Source organism: Melanerpes formicivorus, unplaced genomic scaffold, assembly GCF_026170545.1.
Source record: "Melanerpes formicivorus ecotype bairdi unplaced genomic scaffold, bMelFor1.0.p_v2 SCAF_8, whole genome shotgun sequence".
Lineage (NCBI taxonomy): Eukaryota > Metazoa > Chordata > Aves > Piciformes > Picidae > Melanerpes > Melanerpes formicivorus.
The window spans coordinates 3,618,106-3,643,786 of record NW_027142360.1 but is presented as its reverse complement, the minus strand read 5'-3'; the positions used below and the strand labels follow the sequence as shown (position 1 = coordinate 3,643,786).

The 25,681-nt window shown below is 47.6% G+C and overlaps 1 protein-coding gene across 1 annotated transcript in view; it reads left to right on the top strand.

The window, feature by feature from the left end:
- The window catches only part of MICAL3 (microtubule associated monooxygenase, calponin and LIM domain containing 3), a 219,649-nt gene that overhangs the window by 161,325 nt on the left and 32,643 nt on the right, over positions 1 to 25,681 (top strand). Inside the window, 8 exon segments of the mRNA XM_068141849.1 lie at positions 8,721 to 8,947; positions 10,036 to 10,125; positions 13,167 to 13,304; positions 15,421 to 15,483; positions 19,210 to 19,314; positions 19,898 to 20,029; positions 20,555 to 20,640; positions 23,143 to 25,015. Of these exon segments, the coding sequence (XP_067997950.1) occupies positions 8,721 to 8,947; positions 10,036 to 10,125; positions 13,167 to 13,304; positions 15,421 to 15,483; positions 19,210 to 19,314; positions 19,898 to 20,029; positions 20,555 to 20,640; positions 23,143 to 25,015 (2,714 nt within the window).

Genomic DNA, 25,681 nt, shown 5'->3' with positions numbered 1-25,681 from the left:
CTGGAGAAGAGGAGACTCAGGGGTGACCTTATTGGTCTCTACAACTACCTGAAGGGGGGTTGTAAACAGGCAGAGGTTGGTCTCTTCTCCCAGGCAGCCAGCACCACAACAAGAGGACACAGCCTCAGGCTGCGCCAGGGGAAGTTCAGGCTGGAGGTCAGGAGGAAGTTTTACACAGAGAGAGTGATTGCCCATTGGAATGGGCTGCCCGGGGAGGTGGTGGAGTCGCTGTCACTGGAGGCGTTCAGGAGACTTGACAGGGTGCTTGGTGCCATGGGTTAGTTGATTAGGTGGTGTTGGGTGTTAGGTTGGACGCGATGATCTTGAAGGTCTCTTCCAACCTGGTTTATTCTATTCTATTTTTGAGGTGCTTTGTCCCTTCGGGACGCTTATGTACCCAGGTATTTCATCTTGTGGTGCACAGCAATAAGCCAAGGACCAATGGACACAAACTTGAACGTAGAAGATTTCAGCTCAGCTTGAGGAAAATCTTCTTTACAGTGAGGGTGTTGGAGCCCTGGAGCAGGCTGCCCAGAGAGGTTGTGGAGTCTCTTCCTCTGGAAACTTTCCAAACCCACCTGGCTGCATTCCTGTGCAGACTGCCCTGGGTGATCCTGCTTTGGCAGGAGCACTGGACTGGATGATCTGTTGAGGTCCCTTCCAATTTCTAACATTCTGTGATTTCTGTTCTTGTAACTAGCAGTTAAGAAGGTTCCTGTGAATCATAGAATCATAGAATTGTCAGGGTTGGAAGGGACCTCAAGGATCAGCCAGTTCCAACCCCACTGCCGTGGGCAGGGACACCTCACACTACAGCAGGCTGCTCACAGCCACATCCAGCCTGGCTGCAAACACCTCCAGGGATGAGGCTTCCACCACCTCCCTGGGCAACCTGTGCCAGGCTCTCACCACCCTCATGGGGAACAACTTCTTCCTAACATCCAATCTGAATCTACCCACTTCCAGTTTTGCTCTGTTCCCCCTAGTCCTACTCAACATCCTAAAAAGTCCCTCTCCAGCTTTCTTGTATCTCCCTTCAGATACTGGAAGGCCACAAGAAGGTCTCCTGGGAGCCTTCTCTTCTCCAGACTGAACAACCCCAACTCTCTCAGTGTGTCTCCATAGCAGAGCAGCTCCAGCCCTCTGCTCATCCTCGTGGCCCTTCTCTGCGCACTTTCCAGCACCTCCAGATCTTTCTTGTAATAGGGATTCCAGAACTGGGTGCAGTACTCCAGGTGGGGTCTCACCAGAGTGGTGTAGAGGGGGAGAATCATTCAAATCAATAGTTGTTTGGAAACCATGTTGTGCCTTCACAAGTTTCCTTTTCCACAAAAATATATGTAAGCACAGCAGGATCCAAACACATCCAGGTAGAGCTACTGGAAGTAGTTGTCACAAAATCATTGAGAGATAGTATCACAGTCTCACAGTATAACTTAGGTTGGAAAGGACCTCAAGGATCATCGAGTCCAACCTATCAACACAGACCCCATGACTAGACCATGGCACCAAGTGCCACATCCAATCCCCTCTTGAACACCTCCAGGGATGGTGACTCCACCACCTCCCTGGGCAGCACATTCCAATGACAAATGACTCGCTCGGTGAAGAACTTTCTCCTCACCTCCAGCCTAAACCTCCCCTGGCACAGCTTGAGACTGCATCCCTTTGTTCTGGTGCTGCTTGCCTGAGAGAAGAGACCAACCCCTTCCTGGCTACAACCTCCCTTCAGGTAGTTGTAGAGGGCAATGAGGTCACCGCTGAGCCTCCTCTTCTCCAGGCTAAGCAACCCCAGCTCCCTCAGCCTCTCCTCACAGGGCTGTGCTCAAGGCCTCTCCCCAGCCTTGTTGCCCTTCTCTGGACACATTCAAGTGTTTCGATGTCCTTCTTAAACTGAGGGGCCCAGAACTGGACACAGGACTCAAGGTGTGGCCTAACCAATGCAGAGTACAGGGCACAATGACTTCCCTGCTCCTGCTGGCCACACTCTTCCTGATGCAGGCCAGGATGCCATTGGCCCTTGAAGAATGCTTTTGATCTTCACAGTCACAGTATCACAGCACATTAGAGGTTTGAACGGACCTCCAGAGATCAAATCCATTTCCCCCTGCCAAAGCAGGATCACCTAGGATCAATTCCTTAGCGTGCTAGGAAGATGCTGTTTTGATGGTTTACATAATTGGGATGTTTACTTAGACCTGAGATTATTCAGAGGGACCACTGTTTGTAGGAGATGCAAACTGTTTGCTTCATCATCCATCCTTTTGTTCCCTGCTCAGGATTGGGAATTATATCAGGTGGGACAGTAGTCACTAATGATACTGAGGGGTGTTTCGTCATTTATGTCTCTAGCTCTAAACCAGAATTTACTAGTATAGAGCATTACTGTTATTAAATGGCCAAAGGCTTCCAAGGGAGAAGAGTTATTTGAAGTGGAGTTTTGGCATTTTGCATGAAGCTGTTGATCATCTCCAAGAGATGTTTTATGAGATTTTGGTGATGGAGGGCAGTACACTATTAGATTAATGAGTTTGATTTTGGGGTTTGGTTTGGTGTTTTTGGTGGGGTGTTAACTTCTTTCCCATTGTTCTATTTAGGTCCCTGTAACCTGTATTAGGCCAAGTATTCCTGTCTATAGTAGGCTGAATGGTTTAATTCTGCATGCAGAAACCAGTGTTTAGTGGCTAACTCAGGCTCCATGACAGAGAGGAAAGAGAAAATGCATCCAATTCCCTCTTAAATTGACCTGGCAAAATTTCTATCCCAAATCCCAATGTGGCAAGCAATGTACTGTACTGTTTCTGGCCTGCATTAGGAATAGTGTGGCCAGCAGGAGCAGGGAAGTCATTGTGCCCCTGTACTCTGCATTGGTTAGGCCACACCTTGAGTCCTGTGTCTAGTTCTGGGCCCCTCAGTTTAAGAAGGACATTGAGACACTTGAATGTGTCCAGAGAAGGGCAACAAGGCTGGGGAGAGGCCTTGAGCACAGCCCTGTGAGGAGAGGCTGAGGGAGCTGGGGTTGTTTAACCTGGAGAAGAGGAGGCTCAGGGGTGACCTCATTGCCCTCTACAACTACCTGAAGGGTGGTTGTGGCCGGGAAGGGGTTGGTCTCTTCTCTCAGGCAAGCAGCACCAGAACAAGGGGATGCAGTCTCAAGCTGTGCCAGGGGAGGTTTAGACTCGAGGTGAGGAGAAAGTTCTTCACCGAGCGAGTCATTCGTCATTGGAATGTGCTGCCCAGGGAGGTGGTGGAGTCACTGTCCCTGGAGGTGTTCAATAGGGGATTGGACGTGGCACTTGGTGCCATGGTCTAGTCATGGGGTCTGTGTTGATAGGTTGGACTCGATGATCCTCGAGGTCCTTTCCAACCTAAGTTATACTGCGATACTGTGAGAGATTTTTCTAGACCATGTAGCTCTCAGGTATCCTTTGTTCAGCTCTCAGTCATACATCACAGGACACTGAATTAGAAAAAGGAAGAGGGGAGGTGCTGGGACTCTGACCACTTTTTCAGCAGCAAAAGAAAGTAAGTTTCTCTGTGCAACAAGCCAAGCAAAGCCCTGATTTGATCATCTTCACTGTCGTGGTGCAGCACCGCAGGGCTAGGAGCCGGCAGAGATGGGGAACTCGTTGTTCCCTCCATGTCTTAGAGCGATAGGTTTGGTTCAAGGCTCACTGAAGCGTTAACACTACATGGAGTAGGTACCACACATTTAGTGCACAGCTTCCCAGCACACATACACTTAGAAGCATGCACACAGCAAAGTGTATCCAAAGTATGCCTTTTCAAGCTTCAGCAAGCAAAGCTGACCAGACCCTGGGCGCACAGTTTGGAGGGGCAGAAAACCTTTCAAATGCCTTATTTAGCTTGCAGTAGTTCCCAGTTTTGAAGGAAGGCCACATGGCAAGGGAAGAGAACAGGTTAATTTCCTCACTTGAGGTTTGGATTCCTCTCCTCAGCACTAAATCTGTGTAGGTATGCTTTTAACAAGCTATTCAGCTGCTAATACAAATTCTGTACAGCAGCTGACTTTGGTCTTTGATCTCTCTTTTATAGGGGAGAAGAAAAGTTTCAGTGATTGAATTAATTCCTGTGGCACAGGGTTGCCATTTGAAAGGGATGCCTACTGTACCAGGCCATCTCCCTGCTATCTTTCAGTTTCTTATTTCTCAGTTTTCAAAGGTCAAACAAAACCCCAGTGATAAATAAAGCCCCAAGGCAGTCAAGTGAGCCATGTGGTGAGGAATGTGTGCCGTCAGTGTTACATGCGATAAGCTGGCTGCTGGAAGAGCAGCAGCTCATCCCATTCAGCACTCAGGGCAGCAGTTGGAGCAGCAGGACACCTCACTGACAGCTCACAAAAGCCTCAGCATGCAGCACCTGTCATGTTTATTTCCACACCAAAGTGGTGGGAGAGTTGAGCAGGGAGGAGGGGAACAGCACGTTTTGTCTCTGTGACAATATCTGCGTCAAGCCACTGGAAGATGTTTCCTTCTGGAACATGCACCCAGCCCCTGGCATGCCACAGTGTTGTACACAGTGTTTAGCATGGGAAAAGCAGGCAGCCTGGTAAAAAATAAGTATTTGGTTCAGGATGTATAAGTATGTATAAGTATTTGGTTCAGGGTCCTCCATCTGGGTTGAGACAATCCCAGGCACAAATCCAGGCTGGGCAGGGACTGGCTAGAAAGCAGCCCTGAGGAGAGAGACTTGGGGGTGCTGGGGGAGGAGAAGCTCACCAGGAGCTCTCAGTGTGCACTTGCAGCCCATAAAGACAATCAGATCCTGGGCTGCATCAGGAGAAGTGTGGCCAGCAGGGCAAGGGAGGTGATCCTCCCCCTCTACTCAGCCCTGGTGAGACCCCACCTGGAGTACTGCCTCCAGTTCTGGAGCCCCCATTGCAAGAGGGATGTGGAGGTGCGGGAATGTGTCCAGAGAAGGGCCAGGAGGATGATCAGAGGGCTGGAGCACCTCTCCTATGAGGACAGACTGAAGGAGTTGGGGCTGTTCAGTCTGGAGAAGAGAAGGCTCTGTGGTGACCTCATTGTGGCCTTCCAGGATCTGAAGGAGGCTACAGGAAGGCTGGGGAGGGACTGCTCAGGATCTCAGGCAGTGATAGGACTAGGGGGAATGGAATGAAGCTGGAGGTGGGGAGATTCAGACTAGATGTGAGGAGGAGGTTCTTCCCCATGAGAGTGGTGAAGCCCTGGAATGTGTTGTCCAGGGGGGTGGTCGAGGCCTCGTCCCTGGAGGTGTTTAAGGCCAGGCTGGATGAGGCTCTGGGCAGCCTGATGTAGTGTGGGGTGTCCCTGCCCATGGCAGGGGGGTTGGAACTAGATGATCCTTGTGGTCCCTTCCAACTCCTGAATGATGCTATGATACTATGTGAAAATTGGGTTGGAGTTTGAGCAAAATAACGTTCTGTATGTGCAGTGAGGACAATTTCAGAGCCTATGGACATGATGGGAGCATGAACAAAAGTGATTTGCTTATCAGCTTGGCTATCAAAAATTGTCTCTCAGACAAGCAGATAAATAGAATGATGTAGACATGATATCTTTGTGTAATGTTAGACTCACTGAAGTTCTTCATCTGAGCTGTCTATCAGCAGCATAATAGAGTGATACTCTTTGTATTTGTTTTTGAAGCTGTCATTTTGTCAGAATCTGTGGTCAAACCTGGGCACGGCAGACAATCACAACTGTGCAAGTTGCACTTCGTAGACTTACACAAAACTTAAGCTTTGTTGTTTTCTACTTGTTGGTTCTCCTTCTTGATGCCCATGTGCAATGGCTTCTGCTTTAAACTAGAGTGATAATTTTCTAGGGAAGCAGAAGTAGAATGCTGTACTTGGATACAGCACCAGAACAAGAGGACACAGTCTCAAGCTGTGCCAGGGGAAGTTTAGGCTGGAGGTGAGGAGAAAGTTCTTCCCAGAAAGAGTAATTGGCCATTGGGATGTGCTGCCCAGGGAGGTGGTGGAGTCACCATCCAAGACAGGATTGGTTGTGGCACTTGAAGCCATGGTTTAGTTGGTCCTGAGGTGTAGGGTGATTGGTTGGACTTGATGATTTCTGAGGTCTTTTCCAACCTTACTGATTCTATGATGAATCAGCCAAACTTCAGTCATTTGCAAGCAGATGAATTTGGGCCCTGTAAGATTTCACATAAAATCACAGCATGTCAGAAAACATCCTGTTGGAAGAGACCTGCAAGCTCATCCAGTCATCAGCTTGAACCATTTCCTCTGCTCCTGTCCCTTGCCACCAAGGAGCAGAGGCTGCCCCCTCCTCACTCCAACCTCCCTTCTGGAAGTTGCAGAGCAATGAGGTCTCCCCTCAGCCTCCTCTTCTCCAGCCTGAACACCCCCAGCTCCCTCAGCCCCTTTTTATAGGCCAGGCACTCCAGACCCTTCCCCAGCCTCTTTGCCCTTCTCTGGACACTCTCCAGCCCCTCAATGTCCTCCCTGTAGTGAGGGTCCCAGAGCTGACCACAGCACTCAAGGTGTGGCCTCAGCAGTGCTGAGCACAGGGAGATGATCACCTCCTGTCCCTGCTGGCCACAGTGTTTCTGATTCAAGCCAGGATGTCACTGGCATGTGGCTGTAATAAATGCAGTTCTTTTATGACAATTATCTAGTAATGAAAAGGAAAGGAAGAGGACCCTTTCACCTTGCAGATATGTTCTGTCAGTGTGCTGCCCTTCACATCAATTTTCCAGTGCCAAATGTAGCTGTCTTTCTCCATGGTACCTCTAGGTAGTCCAGCACGTAAGAGTGAGCTGGATAGAATGTATGGGCCCTTGTTCTAGCCCCTCTGCTTATCACAGGATGTTAGGGGCTGGAAGGGACCTTGAAAGCTCATCCAGTCCTACCTCCCTGGCAGAGCAGGAGCACCTAGAGCAGATCACACAGGAATGCAGAGGAACTGTTAGAATTAAACAGAGGTGTTTAGTAAGAGTACTAATGGTTTACTGCTTCCCATGTTTTAAACTTAACTGTGTGAATACTGAGCTCATTATTGTAATTATCCTTGCACTGCTTCCCACAGTTTCTTACTGCTATGTACACAGTGTGCTTAATTGGACACTTACTATAGTTCTGTCTGATGGAGGGGAATGAGGAGTTTTGTAGTGGTTTTGGGTGGGGTTTTTAGCAGCTTTCCTTAGCCACCTGCTCTGTCCTTTGGCCTGATAGTTGTGTTGTGTGTTCTTACCACTCCCAAAGCCGTCCGTGGTTCACCCCCAGCAATGCCAAAACCATCTTAGCTGTCCCAAATGCTAGCAGCAGCTGTGACCTTCTGCATTCTGACACTGCTAAGAACTCTTGCACTTGTTTATCCAAAGCAACATGAAGAAAGTAGAATAGAATAGACTTAACCAGGTTGGAAAAGACTTTTGAGATCATCAAGTCCAACCTATCACCCAACACCATCTAATCAACTAAACCATGGCACCAAGTGCATCAGCCAGGCTCTTCCTAAACACCTCCAGTGATGGGGACTCCACCACCTCCCTGGGCAGCACATTCCAATGGCCAATCTCTCTTGCTGGGAAGAACTTTCTCCTAACCTCCAGCCTAAACCTCCCCTGGCACAGCTTGACACTGTGTCCTCTTGTTCTGTTGCTGGTTGCCTGGGAGAAGAGGCCAACCCCCACCTGGCTACAACCTCCCTTCAGGTAGTTGTAGACAGCAAGAAGGTCTCCCCTGAGCCTTCTCTTCTCCAGGCTAGGCAACCCCAGCTCCCTCAGCCTCTCCTCACAGGGCTGTGCTCCAGACCCCTCCCCAGCTTTCTTGCCCTTCTCTGGACACCTTCCAGCATCTCAACATCTTTCCTAAACTGAGGGGCCCAGAACTGGACACAGGACTCAAGGTGTGGCCTAACCAGTGCAGTGTACAGGGGCAGAATGACCTCCCTGCTCCTGCTGGCCACACTGTTCCTGATGCAGGCCAGGATGCCATTGGCCCTCTTGGCCACCTGGGCACACTGCAGGCTCATGTTCAACCTACTATCGACCAGCACCCCCAGGTCCCTCTCTGCCTGGCTGCTCTCAGCCACTCTGACCCCAGCCTGTAGCACTGCATGGGGTTGCTGTGGCCAAAGTGTAGAACCTGGCACTTGGATGTGTTCGATCTCATGCTCTTGGACTCCACCCATCTGTGCAGCCTGTCAAGGTCCCTCTGCAGAGCTCTCCTACCTTCTAATAGATCAACTCCTGCCTCCAACTTGGTGTCCTCTGCAAACTTACTGATGATGGACTCAATCCCCTCATCCAGCTCATTGATAAAGATATTGAACAGGATTGGGCCCAGCACTGATCCTTGGGGCACACCACTGGCATCTGGCTGCCAGCTGGATGTGGCACCATTCAGCACCAGTTTCTGGGCATGGCCCTTCAGCCAGTTCCTAACCCAGTGCAGAGTTTCTTTCTGCTGTATTCAGGTGTTACAAACTGTATGAATGCTGCTCAAATATTTGGATCCAGCTCTACAAGCACTTTGCTGCTGCTTCACCATCTTAAAAAACCAAACCAGGGCAGGGCCTATCACTTGCAGCCCAGGTGTGATGCTGTCACTGAGCACTCATGAAATGCTGACAGCAGATAGTTAATGTCATGGGTTCCATTGTACCTTTTGGGTTTGTGGGTGTTGAACCACTTGTTACTGACCTGAGGATGGTCTTAGCAAGCTAACTGTTTGTTTGTTCCTAAATTCTTTACAGTAGTTCAGAGTCTGAGATGGAGGAGGAAGATGAGGAGGAAGAAGATGAACTACTGCTGCCTCAGCAACCCCCTTCAGACTTGGGCGGTGTGCCATGGAAAGAGGCTGTGCGTATCCATGCCCTGCTGAAGGGAAAGAGCGAAGAGGAGATTGAGGCTGAGGAAAATCATGAGCTTGAGGATGATGATGAGGAATACGAAGAGGAGGAAGACGAGGAGTCGAGTGAAGGTTAGACAGATTGATTTCTCCTTCCTTTCTGTTAGGCAGCAGGGATTTGCCATGCAGGATGAGAAAGATTTGCCTTGGAGAACTGTTCTTCTTTCACTTCTTTACTGCTTTGAGTCTTGAGGGAGCTACTGTCAAGGAAAGCTTTAGGTGGGTCGTTCTGGATAGAGAGGACCTTTGCCCAGAGGGCAGTTACAGCACTAGTAGCAGCCCAATATGCTTCCCATACACCCTGCCAACACGTGCAATTCCCAGCTTTGTGATACTGTGTTGTTTTGTTGTTGTTTTTATTATTGCTGAGAATGGGGGTTGAATGTGCCCTTTGTTCTTTAGCAGCAAGCCCTGGAAGCCTTTGGAAGGCAGTCGTTTCACTTTTGCCGAGTGCCTCGCTACCAGGGAGTGCCCTGTCAGTGTCATCAGGGCATCCCAGGAGCAGCTGCTTGTATCTCACCTTAGTTGAAAGATGACCTTAGGTGGTTCCTGTTTTGCCTCTGAGGCATTTCTGTGAAAAGTCTTAAGGCAAGACTCCTTCCCCTGTGTTTGTCTCAGCCATCAGGATGCAGAGCTTGTGCTAACAGCAGACATGTTCCAGTGTTTCACCACCATGCCAGAGTTCTCACTGATCTTGTCTTTGTCTTTGTCCTCACGTGTCTTTTTTTTGTGAAGACTGGCAGACTCCAAAGGTCTTTCTCATGAAGGTCTTTGGCTGCCTAGTGCCAGCAGAGATCCATTTTTTGGAGTCTCAGTGGCACTGTTGTTGGTGAGCTGTGCAGGCTGGGTGGCTACTTGTCCAGTGTAGGAGCTGTATCTCCAGGAGTGAGGTCTGTGGAACTCCAGACTGCCTTTTAAGCACGGTGCTGTGCTCGTCGTGTGTTTAGTCTGCTCAGCCCTGGTGTGCTTGGATGCACTTTGTCATCCAGGCCCTTTTCTTGTCACACACTTTGAATGCAGCGGGAGTGTGGGGAGTTTCCAGACAGTCTCTCTCTCTGATCCTGTCCTTTCTCTCTCTCTCTTTCTCTCTCTCTCCATCGCTTGTGTGTGTACACGCTTGTCTGGTGTTTTATGTGGATGTGTGCCTCCCTCTGCTGTAGAGGGGGAGTATTGCCCTTGGGAGAAAGAGCTGCAGCAAGGCCTCTGGCTTCAACATCTCTCAAATGAAGAGGACACGGGTACATTTAAAGGTACCCATATACAGCCTTCACTTCCCTTTCCCCCAAGGAGTGGGGAATGTTTTGAAGAGCAGGTCCCACATGAGAAGTTTCTGTGTTTTATTTCATTTCCTTACCAGCTCCCTAAAAACTGAGTCAGTAGCTGTTGCCTTGAGCTCCTTGTCCAAGTGCCATAGATCAGCTCTGATGTTGCCACTGGTTTTAGGAAAAAGGTAAAGCTGCTAAATACTTCAGGAAAGGTCTAGTAAGCCTGGACCATTTGCTACTGCAATGCACACAAACAGTGACCCCCACATACTTAGATTTGTTCCATGCACACAGACTCATAGCCCCTGTGCAAGAGGACACATCAGAAACACTGCTGCTAGGTGCCTGTGTCAGCAAACTTGCAGTTCAGTTGCTGTGCTTCGAGCGTGTGTCTGTGGGGGAAGCTAATCAAGCTTTGACAATCTCTCAAGATTTGTCAGTCACACAATGGGCATAAAATTAATCTGACATTCCAATCTAACCAGTTGTGTTATTTTCCATGTTGCAGTCTCTTGCAGTTTATTCCTGATGGTTGTCTCTTGTGGCTTGGGTTCTTTTTTTAAGCACTTGGTCCTAGTAGTTTGTAAGTCCCTTATTCCCTCAGTGTGGTTCATTACAGCCAGAAGACATAAGAGGAAAATCCAAATGCCTTCCTGGATGGGGGGGGCATATGCAGTTATCAGACTGCACATTTTCCAGCTTATGTTGTGACAACCATAGCTTGGCTTCTGGCTTCATTTTTTTGTTGCTGTTTTTGTTGGGGTTTTGTTTTGTTTTGCTTTAAAGAAAAGAGGTGTTAGAATTTCTTTCTAATTTAACTTTCTGGTGGTAAGAATGAGAAGTATTAGTAAGGTGGCTGGAAAGCATAACTGTAGGAGTCCCCCACTGCAGTTTCTGATAAGCTTCAGACCTTGGCCCCTGAGGAGTTGATTTGTGGGGATCTTCTCATTCCATTACAGTGAAACACTGAGACTGCCCACTGGCTATGAATGCTGGTAGGTACTGCCATGGAAAGTCCCTTTCCAAATGTCAATGCAATTTATGTCCAGCTTCCAGCAAAGCTTAGCAGGCAGCCTTAATGGAAGACTAAGCCAGGGGTCATTTGAAATTGTCAAGCACTTAGACCTGGAGGAAACATGAATCTTGCCTTGTAGTGCAACAGTCCTTCATGGCTGGCCCTGCTGCTGCTCATTTGCTAGACAAGGTGAGGACCCAGGTCCTAATCAGGACAGGTTCAGGCCTCTCTCTAGAGCCTTGGAGTAACGGAAGGTGTGTATGTTATGCTGGTTTAAATCCCAGAGAAATCTGTTTTAAAGCATGCAGATCATGTGGGACCTGCTCTTTCCAAGCCTTGCTGAGGGACTATATACTTCTCAGCCATTGCTGGCAAACCTAAACCTTTTAACACCAAACTGTGTGGCGATGCAAATGCTAACTCTACTCATCTTGGGGCCTGCATGTGACTGCTTTGGTACAGAGTGAGAAAAGCCCAGGTTCCTGTCCCTGCAGGATGTGGTTGTGCTAATTGGTACAAAACCTCTCTGCTGAAGTGACAGAGACATAAAGCTGCTAAATACTTGGCTAAATGGTGACCCCCTCTCTGCATTTGAGTTTGTGCGTCTGAGTAACCACCTGGTCATTCTGCTCTTCCTGCAGCCACCTCTGTCTGTCTCTTCTGTAGTTTTATGCCAAATGTCACACACAGTGATTGCTGAAACAGAAGCCCCAAACACCTGGTCAATGTCTGGGGAAAATGTGGCAGAGAGAGTGTAGAGCTAGGTTAAAATGAGACAGCAGGGAAGACTGAGCGCAGCCTCTAAAGGCTGCTGATGGTTCCTTCCAGCACTGGTGCACCATGTGAACACATAACTGCTTTTGCACTTCTGAACTGCTGAAACAATATTTTGCCCCACTCATTGGTAATCCAGCTGTTGTGAACATTCACTTCCAACTTTGTAAAGCAAGTGGGCATTTTCCTTTTAGGATGAGTCACTTGCTTGTGAAGGCCACTCCTGCAGGTGCTTAACATCTGTCCCCCATGAAACGAGCTGTTTTATTATGAGTAAATAAAACCTGAGGTATAGTCCCAGAGCAGATAGCAATAGAGACAAGGTCTGTGAGTGTAATACCTCAAGGTGGATTCTGCCAAGGTGAGTTTGCTGCAGCAGTTAAGTTGCTAGGCAGTTTCTTTAGATGTCCATTGTTCCCTTTGACACTCCATAAACTGCTGAGCTTTGTGTAGGCAGGTAATTGAGGAGTAACATAATTTCTCTTAGACAAATTCATTTCTGCAAGAGAAAGTCCCTTTGAGGGAAGTGGGAGGGCTGTGAAGTCATAATGAAAGTGCTGTTGTTCTTCAGAAAATACCCCCTGAACAAATCAGTACAAAAGAACAGGAGTTAAAGCAGTGCAAGTGCTAAAGTGTGCACACATGTGTGCATACACACATGCATAGAGCTTGGACACCCATCATGGAATTTAATTCACAAAGAAAGATGTACCCAGAGCAGAAAAGTGCTGAACCCCATAGTAAGAAATGGAAGACCTTTAGTTTTGGTGCATCAAACTACAGTGCAGATTGTCCCTTGCCTTTAACAGCAAGATGTCTTTGGCAATAATTGTATCAAGAAGGCAGAAGGAGGTGGAAATTTCTCCTCAATTGGTATTTCCATGCCACATACTGTTGGACACCCAGAGAATGTCTTTCATTTCAGCAAAGCTGCTTGCAATAGAGATGACCTCAACTGATGGTTTTACTAGCATTTCTCTGCCTTGGAATGGCATTCTTCAGCTTGGATGGATGGGCAGAGTGAGGAGTGCTGTATGGGGGTCTGTGTGAACACACAATGCTGAGCTTTTTCTGTCTGCCTTGCAAACTGATCTCAGCCAATAATATTATCTTTTCTTTTTCTCATTTCCCCTCCTATGGTGTGTTACCTTTCCTTTTCACTCTTCTCCCATCTTTTCCTCCCTGTCCTTCACACACCCTGCCTACAACCTGGTATTCCATGCCCTCCCCCTACTAGCTGGAAACATTAGGCTGCAGCAGATTGTAAATCCGGTTGATCCTCTGGAGATCCTGGCAGATGTGCACTGGACACACATCCGTGAAAAAGAGGAGGAGGAAAAAATGGTTTCAACCTCAAAGTCCTCCACCTCTAGAGGTAATCTCCCCCCAGCCCTTCACCATCAATTCCTGGGTCACCATTGCAGCTGTTTAACTCTGTTGTTTCTGCCCCCTTCAAGAGCAGTGTACTTCATCAGGGGCAGCAGTTCCTGCAAGGAACCACTTCCAGGTTACACTGAAGTTACACTTGGTTAAACATTCTGCTTTTCAGATCAGTGTCTGCTTAAAATGACTGCTTCCTCAGCTTCGTGGTGGTGTGACTTCTGACCTGTTTGTCTGCCTGCTTTGACTCTCTTGCAGTTTTCCTCTCTTACACACATGATTTGGTAATGCTGGCAATCAGCCCTTGGTAACTGACTTGAGTAGTAGGAGCTGTGGTGCTCTTGGTGGCCGTGAGGTCTCTGTGCCTCTTGAGGGAGAGCTGAAGGGCTGTGTTGTGCAGCTGCTACAGCACAGATTGAACAGCTTCAGCTTCTGTACTGAGAATATTTCTCTGCTGCCACTTTTCCAAGTGTATAATTGCATCTGGTCTTAGTAAGGAGTGATGGAGTTCAAAGGGCTTGCAAATCTGATCAGTAATGACTTTGACTCCCTGTGTTTGGCAGTGTATCTGTTTTTGAAGTGAGTGTGTCACCTTTGAGCTGCCAGTTGCTTAAAGGAAAGCTTTGGAGGGAGAAAATGGCAATAGTCTAGCTGTCGTGTCAGCACCTTCCAGCAGTTCATGCTGACTTTATTCTAGACTATATTTCAGTGTGTCTAATGGTAAGTACTGTCATAGATGCCTTATCTGCAGAAGCCTAGGCTGTACAACACTGAGCCATGCAGTTTGAGTAGTGGCTCTCTCTGAGTCCATAGCATTGTGCCAGACCTGTGTAGAGGGTAAGTATGCTGTGGGAAGGGAGGGTGTCTTTTACAGCAGATGTGAAATTAACTTAATGACTGAGCCTTATTAAAAGAGCCTAGGGCTTTACCTCATTTTGCTTGATCATATTCCACTCCAGATAGTGATCTTTTCCTCATAGCTCTAGTACTGTGGTTTGTTTTAATCCTGATCCAACTTGGTATACAGTTCCAGATGAGTTTGGCTATGCTGATCAGTGCAGTGTGTGGAATGCACTGGGATTTTCTGGTGCTCTTTACAAATGAGTATTTCCTTCCTACTGCAACCACAGAAACAGGCTGTGTTCAACAATCTGTAACAGTCACTGTGGTTGGAGTAGTTGTTCAGTGTTTCAAAACTAAGTAGAAATGGTTAACACAGTTTCTTTAGCTTACTGCAAGGGAAATTACTTTAGGCTCTGCTTGAGGGTCTGTATCAGATTTTAATTTGCATTTATAGTTCCTACTTTTCCATAATGCATTGGTACCCCTGTCAGCAAAAGGTGATCCCTCCAAAATTGATTTTGTGGTCTTGCCAACTTAGTTTGGGATGGAAGGCATTGTTTCCTTCCCTTCTGCTAAACCTGGGGCAAACTAGGAGGATCTTGAGCACTAGATTAGATGCTTCAATTATTTTGTCATACAGTGCAGGTGTGGGCAAGCATATCAGCAGTTTGGGCTTTTGAAAGGGCTGCCATCAGTAAGTACTTTGGGGTATGCTGCAAGTTTTCAGTCTCAGTTCAACCTCAGATAAGATTTGTTCTTGGCTGAGCTGTATTCTGTGATAGGAGGTGTTCTGCAAAGCCTGGCAGTAGCGGCAGCAGTAGGGTTCGATGTGAAAGCCTGGGACAGTGTGGTGGTAGACAGAAGCCCCTCTGACTCTCCTTCCAGTGCTCTTCATTGTCTGCTGGCATCAGCACCTGGGCAGCACAGGTTCTGGGATGCCTGCTAGATTGCCCCTCTCTTGTTGCTCAGCTGCAGAGCTCCAAGTGGAGCACAGCAGCAGCAGCCTGCTGCTTAGACGCAGTGCTCTTTCTTCCTGTGCCGTCTGTATCTCCTCTAACATTACAGATCCCAAGGGAAGGTTAAGCCCCTGACATTTGTCTGTTACTTTGGTTTTTTTAAATCCCAAGCCTGGAATCTCTTGTTTAACATCTCCTAGGTTTTTATTCCTGTGTTTGCTACTGAACGTGTTCCCTGTGTCACTCTTGTGTTTTAGCCTCTCCTCGATGGTCTCATTTGATTTCTTACCATGTATTGTTTTTCAAATCCAGCGTCCGACCTTCCCTCCATACGCCATGAGGCGGTACAGGCGTGGCTGGAGACGGTCCCTGGAGGTAGTTTGGTGATGTTCTATGTATTCCAATGCACAATAACCCTGCCCGTCTCTCCTCCATGCCTTCGGCAGCTGAGCTGGTACTTTAACCCTGGAACTTACGGCCCTGTCGCTACTGCATGCCTGGCCCTGGAGGGAGGGAGGAAGGGGGAGTGTGCATGCACGCCTTGCCCAGACAGCCCCTTCCTGCATGACTCCACCTTTGTTGTAACCCTTCTTGAAGGCAGGCCAAAGAGAGAGATGATCTTGGGTGTAATGAGGCAGAAGGAGGCGTCTAGCTGAGCGCTTCCATTTGCTCTGTAAACTGAAGATGGGAGCAGTTCTTCTTCCCCTAGCTCCTTCACTGAAAGAACCTGGGGCTGTCTTGAAGTTGAGAGATGGTGCAGAGGGTGCTCAAAGCAGTTGCAGTTCTTTATGGCAGTTGCAGGCTCTTGTCTGGTGAGGAAAACAAGAAGGAAGAGTGCAGCTGCAGCTGGGATCTTTAGCAGTAGTGGTGCCTGTCATGTCTCCTTTGGCTTGGGATTGACTTTGTTTAGAAGAGCCTCAGGAAAGTTGAAGGATGGTTGGGATTAGCTGGGGCTTTTTATACGTGGGCCTCTAAGCTCTCTTACAAAAGTGATGAGGTAAAGACTCTGGGGTTAGGGTAAGGAAGTAAGTTTGTGTAAAGCAGTGAATGTGTCTAAACCAGTGGAACAGCAATAGTTTGTGGCTGGGTAGTTGATCTCTAGCTCAGTTGTTTTGGCACAGCACAATAGCTAGCTTGCTTAGAAAACTTTGCTTCTGCTGCTGCTTTGGCCAGGCAGCAGTGTCTACAAGATGTCTGCAAACAATGCAGTCTGCTCATGGCTGCTAGCTGATATCAACCCAAGTGCTTAGCCCAGTTTCTGGCTGCCATGGTGTGTAGCTTCTGAGTTGTTGTGTGACAGCTTTTGGCCTCTTGCTTCTTACCCTAACTGTATATACGTATATGCACAGTATATGTATGATATAACCAGCCACCTGCAAGCTCTCTGTGTCCCTCAAAATGAGATCCACCCCTGCACCAAGTTGTTACTTACCTATGCATCTGTAATTTCCTGTTGAGTTTTGTGTACCAACCTATTGAAGACTTAATTTTGTCCTCTCTCTCCAGTACTCACTGTGAGTGTCTCAGAATCCTAGAACTGTTTGGTTCAGAAGGGAACCAAACTAAAACTGTTTGGTTTGGAAGGGACCTTCCAGATCATCCACTCCAACCATTAACCCAGCACTACCATGTCACCACTAAATCATGTCCCCTCAGCACCACACCTTCTCAGTTGATGGTTTCTGGATCTGATGACACACATATACATGGTGTATCAGATATTCTTAACATCAAAGTTAACATTTTGTGCAAGTTTTGATTAATCCTACTCACATTTGCTGCTACCATAAAGCCATCCCCATGACATCATTGCTTCCAGATTTGTGTAAGCTACTGCATACTTAAGCAACAATCAGAGTGAGATGCAGGTTGGTTTTGCTCAGTGGGATTGCCCCTGTGGGCAGTCAGCCTTTGCCATAGGATTCAGTCTCCTGCACTTCACACCTGCAAGATTCTGGATTTTCTAAGCCTCTGATGTAAGGGAGGGCCAGTGCCTTACCACACCTAAGTGTAACTGACTTTTCACAGGAGCTGACAGAAAAGAAAACAAGGCTCTCCATTTGTCTGTCTGAATACTACAGAGGGGAAAAACATGGAGAAAGATTAAATTCTCAGGTTGGAGGAAGAAGACAGCAAACCACCCACTGCAGGCTGTGTTTGGAAACAAAAGCCCGTGTCAGAGGAGAGGCTGTATGACCTCAGTGTTAGGAAGGGTTGGTTTGTTTCCAAGATTGTCTTAATGAGCAATGTTAGTATATAAGTGGTTCCAAAAGCCACATTGTCACTAGCAAACAAAAAGGATCAGGGCCTACTCCCTGACTCAGGACAATCACAGAATGTTAGGAGTTGGAAGGGACCTCCAGTCCAACCCCCCTGCCAGAGCAGGATCACCTAGAGCAGACCACACAGGAATGCATCCTGGTGGGTTTTGAATATCTCCAGAGAGGGAGACTCCACAACCCCCCTGGGCAGCCTGTGCCAGGGCTCTGTCACCCTCACAGGGTAAAACATTTTCCTCAAGTTTCTGTGGAACTTCCTCTGCCTCAACTTCCACCACTGCCTCTTGTGCTGGCATTGGGCATCCCCCAGCAGAGCCTGGCTCCAGCCTCTGGGCACTCACCCTGCACATCTTTATCGACTTGAATGAGGTCACACCTTAGTCTCCTCCAAGCTGAAGAGCCCCAACTCCCTCAGTCTCTCCTCGTAAGGGAAGTGGCACAGCATCATTCACTCCCATACAGCTAAACTGTTGTGTCATCCAGAACCAGGGAACCATGTCTGAATTGCCTGTAGGAAGCAGCCCCTAGCCCTGCTGTGGGGACTAACTGCTGGGAGTCACACCAGGAGCCCTCCAAAAAGATGCCAGTAGGACACTGCATGCCTTCATCTAGAGGCTTGCACCACTTGGTTTACTGACACAGGTGCAAGCAAAAAGGTTACAGATCTCTCTGTTCTCATGTTCTCCTGGCTGTAGGACCATATCCTACATGTCTAATTAGCAAACAAAGTGCATAATAACAGATGCTGATCGTGTGTGCATTTGCAATAGGTTATGCAACAGAGTTAAATGTCTGCATGTTGTTGAACATGAAATGATGCTAACTTGCTGCACAAATCTAGAGCACAGATGACTGACATTGCTGTGGAATAAAACCTGGAAGTTTTGGGGCGTTCTTTCATGTTTGGAATGTTTCATGAAAATGCTGACCTAAACCCCCTAATTAAGCAAATAGTTCCCAGAGATGGGACAAGGTGTCAAAAAGCTCGGGGGGGGGGGGTGTAAAAAAAGTACCATTTAATAATGAAATTTAGAGGCCACAGGTTTTGTCCAGCTTCTCCTGTAAAGAAATTCTGTAACCAGTAGCAATCTCAAAGGCCTTTCTCAGAGGTATAAATCCAAGAATCATTTTTATTTTGAGCCAGCAAATTAAATTATGGTCTGTAACAGAAAAAGTTTTGAACATCTCTTAAAAAAAAATCTCAATTAATTGGTGTCCTAGCTACTTGTACACATACTCAGTCTCCTGGGCTCTTTAACCAAAGATTCCTGTAGCTGCACAGAATTAAACAGTTTCCAAATGTAATAACAATCCATACCAGAGCTAGGCTCTGTGTGGCTTACACCCTCCAAGGTCTGTTTCAATTTCAAGGTGAACCGTTGTGGTACATTGTGAGATGTCAGTTTTCACCTAACACACAGGTGCCAAAAAGTGGTGGCAACTGTCCTGGTGTGGTAAGGAAAAACCCAGATCTTTCTGAAAGACCCATAAACTTCATTCTGGTTTGGTGTCTGCCCAGTCCCCTTCTTGTTTAGCTGTTCACAAGGCCTGTGCTCAGAAAAGCCCTGCCTGTTTTCATGTGAAGTGCTTTGGTGACTCCCCAGAGGCAGGCACTCCTTGATTCCTTGGAGCCTGGAAGTGTCCTTTTCCTGCAGATGTCTTTCCAGGTGACACATTTCAGGGTTTCTTGTTTTGGCAGTAACAAATTAAGTGTCTCCAGTGTAAACTGTTGTTCAGTTCGATGTAGAACCTTTTCACTGTGTGGTCTGGGGGGGGAGGGGGTTGTTGTTTTCCTTTTTCTCAACATTTTAATATATTCTAGCTCCGTGTGAGGATAATGATGTGGAGGATGAGCTGCACACAGAGCCTGCAGACACAGAAGGGCAGGCAGGTGAAGAGGGAGACACGGGTGCAGAGCTGGATGATGGTAGGGTACCGCCATGCGTCAGTCAAACCTGTGGTGGGAACAGAAATGTGTTGGAAGAAAGTACTTCCTGTGAGGGTATTTGAACCTGGTCTTCCTTTAAGTAATCTGTTTCAAATAGTCAAGAGGAAGCCAGGAGTCAAAGGCAAAAGGAAACAGAAGCAGCTCAATGCCATGGGTTGTAGAATACATTTCTAGTGTCCTCTCACCATCTGCTAACTTGTCCATGTTCAGTATTAATCTTGCTGAATAACGGAAGTGGAAGGAAACGTGTGAGGCCAAAAGTCTTCCCTTGCCTAGTGCAAAATGGAACTGCATATGTCAGAGAACATTACCAATATTCTGGAAGAATGTTCAAGTTATTATTTCAATTACTAATTTATTTCTACTAATAGTCCATCATTCACTGCTTAAATTACTCTCATTAGCACAAGGAGCGAAACGCTTCGGTGTTTTGGTTATGAAAAGTGAATGAAAAGAAAGGGTTATGAAAGATTTCTAATTACAAAGCAGATGTCCTAATGGAATTGTATCCAAGCTCTCTTGTTTTTGTCTTTGTTTCCCCCCTGGCCCCATCCATGACCAGATGACATCCCCTCTGATGCAGAAGCAGAGTTTCGCTTACATCAGGGTGGCGCAGAAGAAGCAGAATTAAAAGTCTCCGATGATGAAGATGATGAGGAAGGAGCAGAACGTTCCTCTTGCAGTGTGACAGAAGGTAACAGTGGCTTTCTCATCAGCTCAATGCACTTGAGAGAGTCTGTACACTTTGTTAGATTGAAGAGAAGGGTTACAATGAGCATCTCTTGGATTAGAATCAAGAACCTATCTGACTGCTTCTTCTTGGAGGAGTTTTTCCGTTAAAAAGTTTGTGCCATTTTGGGCATTGAAAAGTTTTTGTCTATGCTCCAGATGTTTGGCCAGCTTCTTTACTCCAAGGGACACAGAGCACTGGAGCAGGCTGCCCAGAAAGGCTGTGGAGTCTTCTTCTCTGGGGGATTTCAAGCCCTGTCTGGATGTGTTCTTGTGTGAGCTGTGCTGGATTCTCTGGTCCTGCTCTGGCCAGGGGGGTTGGATTCAAAGGTCTCCAGAGGTCCCTTCCAACCCCTAACATCCTGTGAGCCTGTGATTTATAAGAAGCTGAGAAACTTGTCACAACTTCTTGTGTGTAACAACAACAGAAAAGAAAAATACATTAGTGGTCTCATTCCTGTGGTTTTGGAATCATTTTTGCTTTTTCTAGATCCATGCAAGCCATCCATCCCTATCCAGTCATCCAGTGTCCTTCCTCTGTCTCCAGTCGACAGTCCCAAAGCAAAACAAGCAGAGGTAAGAAAGGGAGTCTTGGAAGTTTTCCCTTACTGTGCCTGTAATTCAACAGAACTGTTTGTAGGAGAATCAACAGCAGTGGGCTCTCCTCCTTTCCTGTCTCTACAATTTAAATTGATCTTCCTGAAATCTGACTTAATTTACACTTTATAAAATAATTTACTATCATTCTTTCCTATCTTTGGAGTGCAGTGCTTCTGTCACAGCCCCACAAGTTCCCATCACAAAGCACTGAAAGAGTTATGCAGGCTATTTAATGCCAACGTGCAGGTGACAGGAGATGTGTATAAGATTGCCCATTGGAATGGGCTGCCTGGGGAGGTGGTGGAGTCACCGTCATTGGAGGTGTTCAGGAGGAGACTTGATGTGGTGCTTGGTGCCATGGGTTAGCTGTTTGGGTGGGTTGGATTGGTTGATGGGTTGGACACGATGATCTTGAAGGTCTCTTCCAACCTGGTTTGGTTTATTCTAATAAAGGTTTATTCTAATAAAGATTTATTCTATTCTAATAAAGACATTAGGGGAGCCCAAAGCCAGGAGTTCCCCATTTATCCTGCTTTGACTTATGTACCCAAAGCAGGTTCTGTAGAATTACAATTCTTAAATGACATTGCTTTTGTTTAGTAGCAACCAAAGCAGTGCTCGTTTATTTCAGAGTAACAACCTAGTTCATCTTAGGGAAGTGAGACCTGCCAATGATGTGCTGTGTTGTCAGCACAGAGCCTGCTGTGGTGTTGAAGAGTTTAGTACTGATGTGTAAGAGCAGCAAGTACAGTTGTAGCCAAGAGGGGGTTGGTCTCTTCTCCCAGGCAACCAGCAGCAGAACAAGAGGACACAGTCTCAAACTGTGCCAGGGGAAGTTTAGGCTTGAGGTGAGGAGAAAGTTCTTCACAGAGAGAGTTGTTAGCCGTTGCAATGTGCTGCCCAGGGTGGTAGTGGAGTCACCATCCCTGGAGGGGTTCAAGAAAGGATTGGATGTGGCATTTCAAATTTTTCCTTCCCAAGTGTGTGTGTTAAGGAGTTACTGAAAGATTAAACTTTGACCTGGAGAGTTTTCTCATAAACCAATTTACTCTTAGAATGGACATGTTCTAAAGGTTAAGGGTTAGGACTGGTTTGCTGCCAGCAATATTCACTTTCTATTAAAAACATGGCAGGTATTTTTCATCTAAAGATTCTGTTAGTACCTGTCTTAGTTTAATGAGCCAGGCAGATTGCTCTCTTACCTTTTCCATAAAGGGCAGAAGAATAATGCTCACACAAAGGATTGGGTAGTACTGGAAAGTTTAAATGCAAATGCTATTCACAACTCCAGACAACAGTACAAAGCATATAACATATAAAAATCCACAGTCTGGATTTAACACAAAAGCTCAGGAAAACCAAAGCTTTACACAAACCTTCCTTCAAAGCAGCCTAACAAACCCAAGCCTTCATGCCCTGCCTTACCAAGCCTCTTTGCCCCTCCATACCACACTATTGTGATGCAGCAAAAATTCAGCTTGGCAGCTCCAGGCCCCAGTTACGCTGTTCCAGGCCTAATTGGCAGCATTGCCAAGCCTGACACCACTCATCCCCCACAGGAGGAGAGAGAGAAAGGGAAGAAACCTGACTTTTCAACCAGTTTTATAGGGATGTAGGACTTGTGGGAAGGAAATACACCTTCAGTTCCACCTCCTGGACACTCTGGACCCCCTGGAGGTCTGTAACTTTATGGTCTCTTAAAAGCAGCCCAGCCTCTAAACTACCACATTACCTGACTGCAGTACTTGAGACCTGGGTGCTTCATGTGTCATACAAGCAAAGAAATAGAGAGGTTCATGCTCTGTTGGCCATCTGTCAGTTAAACCAAGCTGTTTGCATTCAAAAGAGAGCTGGTGCAAAAGATGTCACTGGAAAGAACAATGCCAGCACTCTACAGAGAGTCCACTGCCAAAGGGTTAAATTGTAAACCAACTAATTGTGCTGCTGAGCAATATGGCATTTTGGATGTAGGAAATGAAACCTGAGACTTCTCAGACCGTTAAGGGCCAAGGGAGTTGCAGCCTAATTTACTCTGAACAGAGCAAGCACCCCTTCCTTTAAGAAATCACTAGGGTAGATGCTAGGCAGCAGAGAGGAGAGTACTGCTGAGAGCTGGAGGTGCTTGCATCAGGTCTGCCTGACATAAGGGCCCACCACAATCCAGAGCTGGAGATTTGCAAGGAGAGCAGCAAAAGGTAGAAACAGATTTCTGGAACTTAGTTCAGTGGCTTTTCTTCCAAAAATTCAAATGGCTTTGTCATCATCTCCAAAGGATGACTTATGTGATGGGATAGGACAGCAAACCATACCAGATGAGAAACCCTTAGTGATGTTCCAAGCCTACAAATGGGATGCCACCTGGGGTGTTTTCATCTCTCAGTGCTTGGGTGGTTTCCTTACTGCTGACTTGGTGTACAGGGGAAGACAAGAACAGAATTCTGCCCTGCCAGTGACTGTAATGTTTGTCTGTGTGTGCAGGATGTAGAAGATCCCCTGGCTGAAGTGTCCCGTGCAATAAAGTCTCCTGAGGCACGCTTTTTTCCTGAGCCTTTCATTCCTGAAGAGGGACCAAAGGATGAAATTCCCAAAGACAGGAAAGTTAAGAGCCCTTTGGTGCCACCGTCTCCAGTGTTATCCCAGCCGGTTGCATCACCGGAAGCCATTGCACCTACATCGCTGGCAGAGTCCCAGCCAAGGGCACCATCACTGGCTTCATCCCCAACATCTACTCAAATGCCTATCTGTTCCCAGCCTTTGCCTTCTGCTGAAACCTCTATTCCATCCCCAGTGGAGCCTCCAGTATGTTTCCAACCTGTCCCAGCCTTAACGTCAACTCCTTTAGCCAAACTGGTCCTTAGGGGCCAAGAGAGTGAGGTGGAAAAACTGGGGAGCCCTACTACTGCAGAGGAAGCCCTGAAACGGAGTAACCTTGTGGAAGAGTTCTGGATGAAGAGCGCTGAAATCCGTAGGAGCTTAGGGCTCACCCCAGTGGACAGAAACAAGCGCCCAGAGACGAACTTTACTGTGTCTGCCCTTGAGGCAACTCCTCTGAAGGCTTTTAACAGCGAGAGCATTGCGGGGGATGAAAGGATCCGTCTCGTGAAACCCCAGCCTGCCCCAAGGAGACAGGGACTGTCCAGGTTAGAAAGCGAGCAGATCTCTCTGCTCACTCCAAAATCTCCATCAGAAAAAGAGCTAAAGATTTCTACTGACGTGAGGAGAGATGTATCCAGCAGTTCCGGACTCGGCCTTCAGGAGAGCTCATCTAACATGAGAACTATGGCTAGCCAGAGCTTCAACACTTCTGACTCTACCATGCTTACGCCTCCATCAAGCCCACCCCCACCACCTCCTCAGGGTGAAGAGCCAGCCACTTTGCGCAGAAAGAGGTATCAGGCACTGTGGCACAACGAGGTTGAAGCCAGGTCACCTCCAACCCCAGCCTCAACACCTCCTGTTCTCCCACGCCACGAGCCAGCACCTGCGGAGAAAGAGCCAGCCCAGGCCAAGAAGGACGACGTGCGGAAGTCTTTTGCGGAGAGCGTGGATGAGATTCCCTTCGCTGATGATGTGGAAGACACATATGACGACAGGACAGAGGACTCAAGCCTCCATGAGAAGTTCTTCACGCCTCCTACCAGCAGGCCAAGGCCCGAGAAAGCCCTCTTGCCGTTGGTGAAAGAAAACGGTGGCCCACCCTCGATGGAAGGAGGGGTTAACCAGAAGAAGAGGGCGCTGCCTGAGATTTCTGCAGAGGCCAAGGAGCTTGCTGAGGAGAGAATGAGAGCCAGAGAGAAGTCTGTCAAGAGCCAAGCGCTGCGTGATGCCATGGCTAAACAGTTGAGCAAGATGAGAGACATGGAGATGGCTGCAGCTGCTGCTGCTGGGACCACAAGGGCAAGAAAGGCATCTTCTATGCCCTTGAAGACCAAGGAGTTGTTTTATGACTCTCCAAAGCACCTGGCCTTGAAGTTACCAGAGGGATCTGCACGAAAGCATGATGCTGCTAAGGAGAAATTCTCCACTCCTCCTGCTGATGTGGCAGGACCTGAGGGGTCTGTCACCTCTTCAGAAGGCTCCAGTGGGAAGAGTAAGAAGAGAACTTCTCTTTTCTCTCCTCGTAAGAACAAAAAGGATAAGAAATCCAAAAATGACAGCAGGCTTTCTGACAAATCTAGTGGTGGGACAGAGGAATCCACAAAGCCAAGGTCACTGTGGAAATCTGTTTTCTCTGGCTACAAGAAAGACAAGAAGAAAAAGACTGACGAGAAATCCTGCCCAAGTACTCCCTCAAGTAGTGCCACTGTGGATTCTGGCAAGCACAAACCTTCTCCCTTGATTACTGCTGCAGGTATAGTAGATAAGAGGCTCTGCACAGGGTACCTCTCCTACAGCTGGGCATCCTTCAGAGGAAGCTGGGCTTACTTTGGCATCCAGCTACTCTGCTGAATGCTACTGCTCCACTGTCAAATGGGGCAGATCAAGAGAAGTGCTAGCAGCTAGAATGGAACTTTCCATGTTGACAGAATTAGCTGATATGCTGCTTTAGCAAAAATGGAACCTAAATAAAAGCTTCACTCTTGATAGGTACAAGGCACATCTGCTTTCTGCCCTAAACTTCTCGATCCAGCAGTGTGCCCAGGTGGCCAAGAAGGCCAAATGGCATCCTGGCCTGCATCAGGAATAGTGTGGCCAGCAGGAGCAAGAAAGTCATTGTGCCCTGTGCTCAGCACTGGTTAGGCCACAGGGAGATGGTGCTGCCCAGGGAGGTGGTGGAGTCCCTGTCCCTGGAGGTGTTCAAAAAAGGCTTGGCTGTGGCACTTGGGGCCGTGGTTTAGTTGTCAGGTGGTGTTAGGTATTGGAATCATAGAATCAATAAGGTTGGAAAGGACCTCAAAGATCATCAAGTCCAACCTTTCACCCAAGACCTCATGACTAAACCATGGCATCAAGTGCCATGTCCAATCCCCTCTTGAACACCTTCAGGGACAGTAACTCCATCACCTCCCTGGGCAGC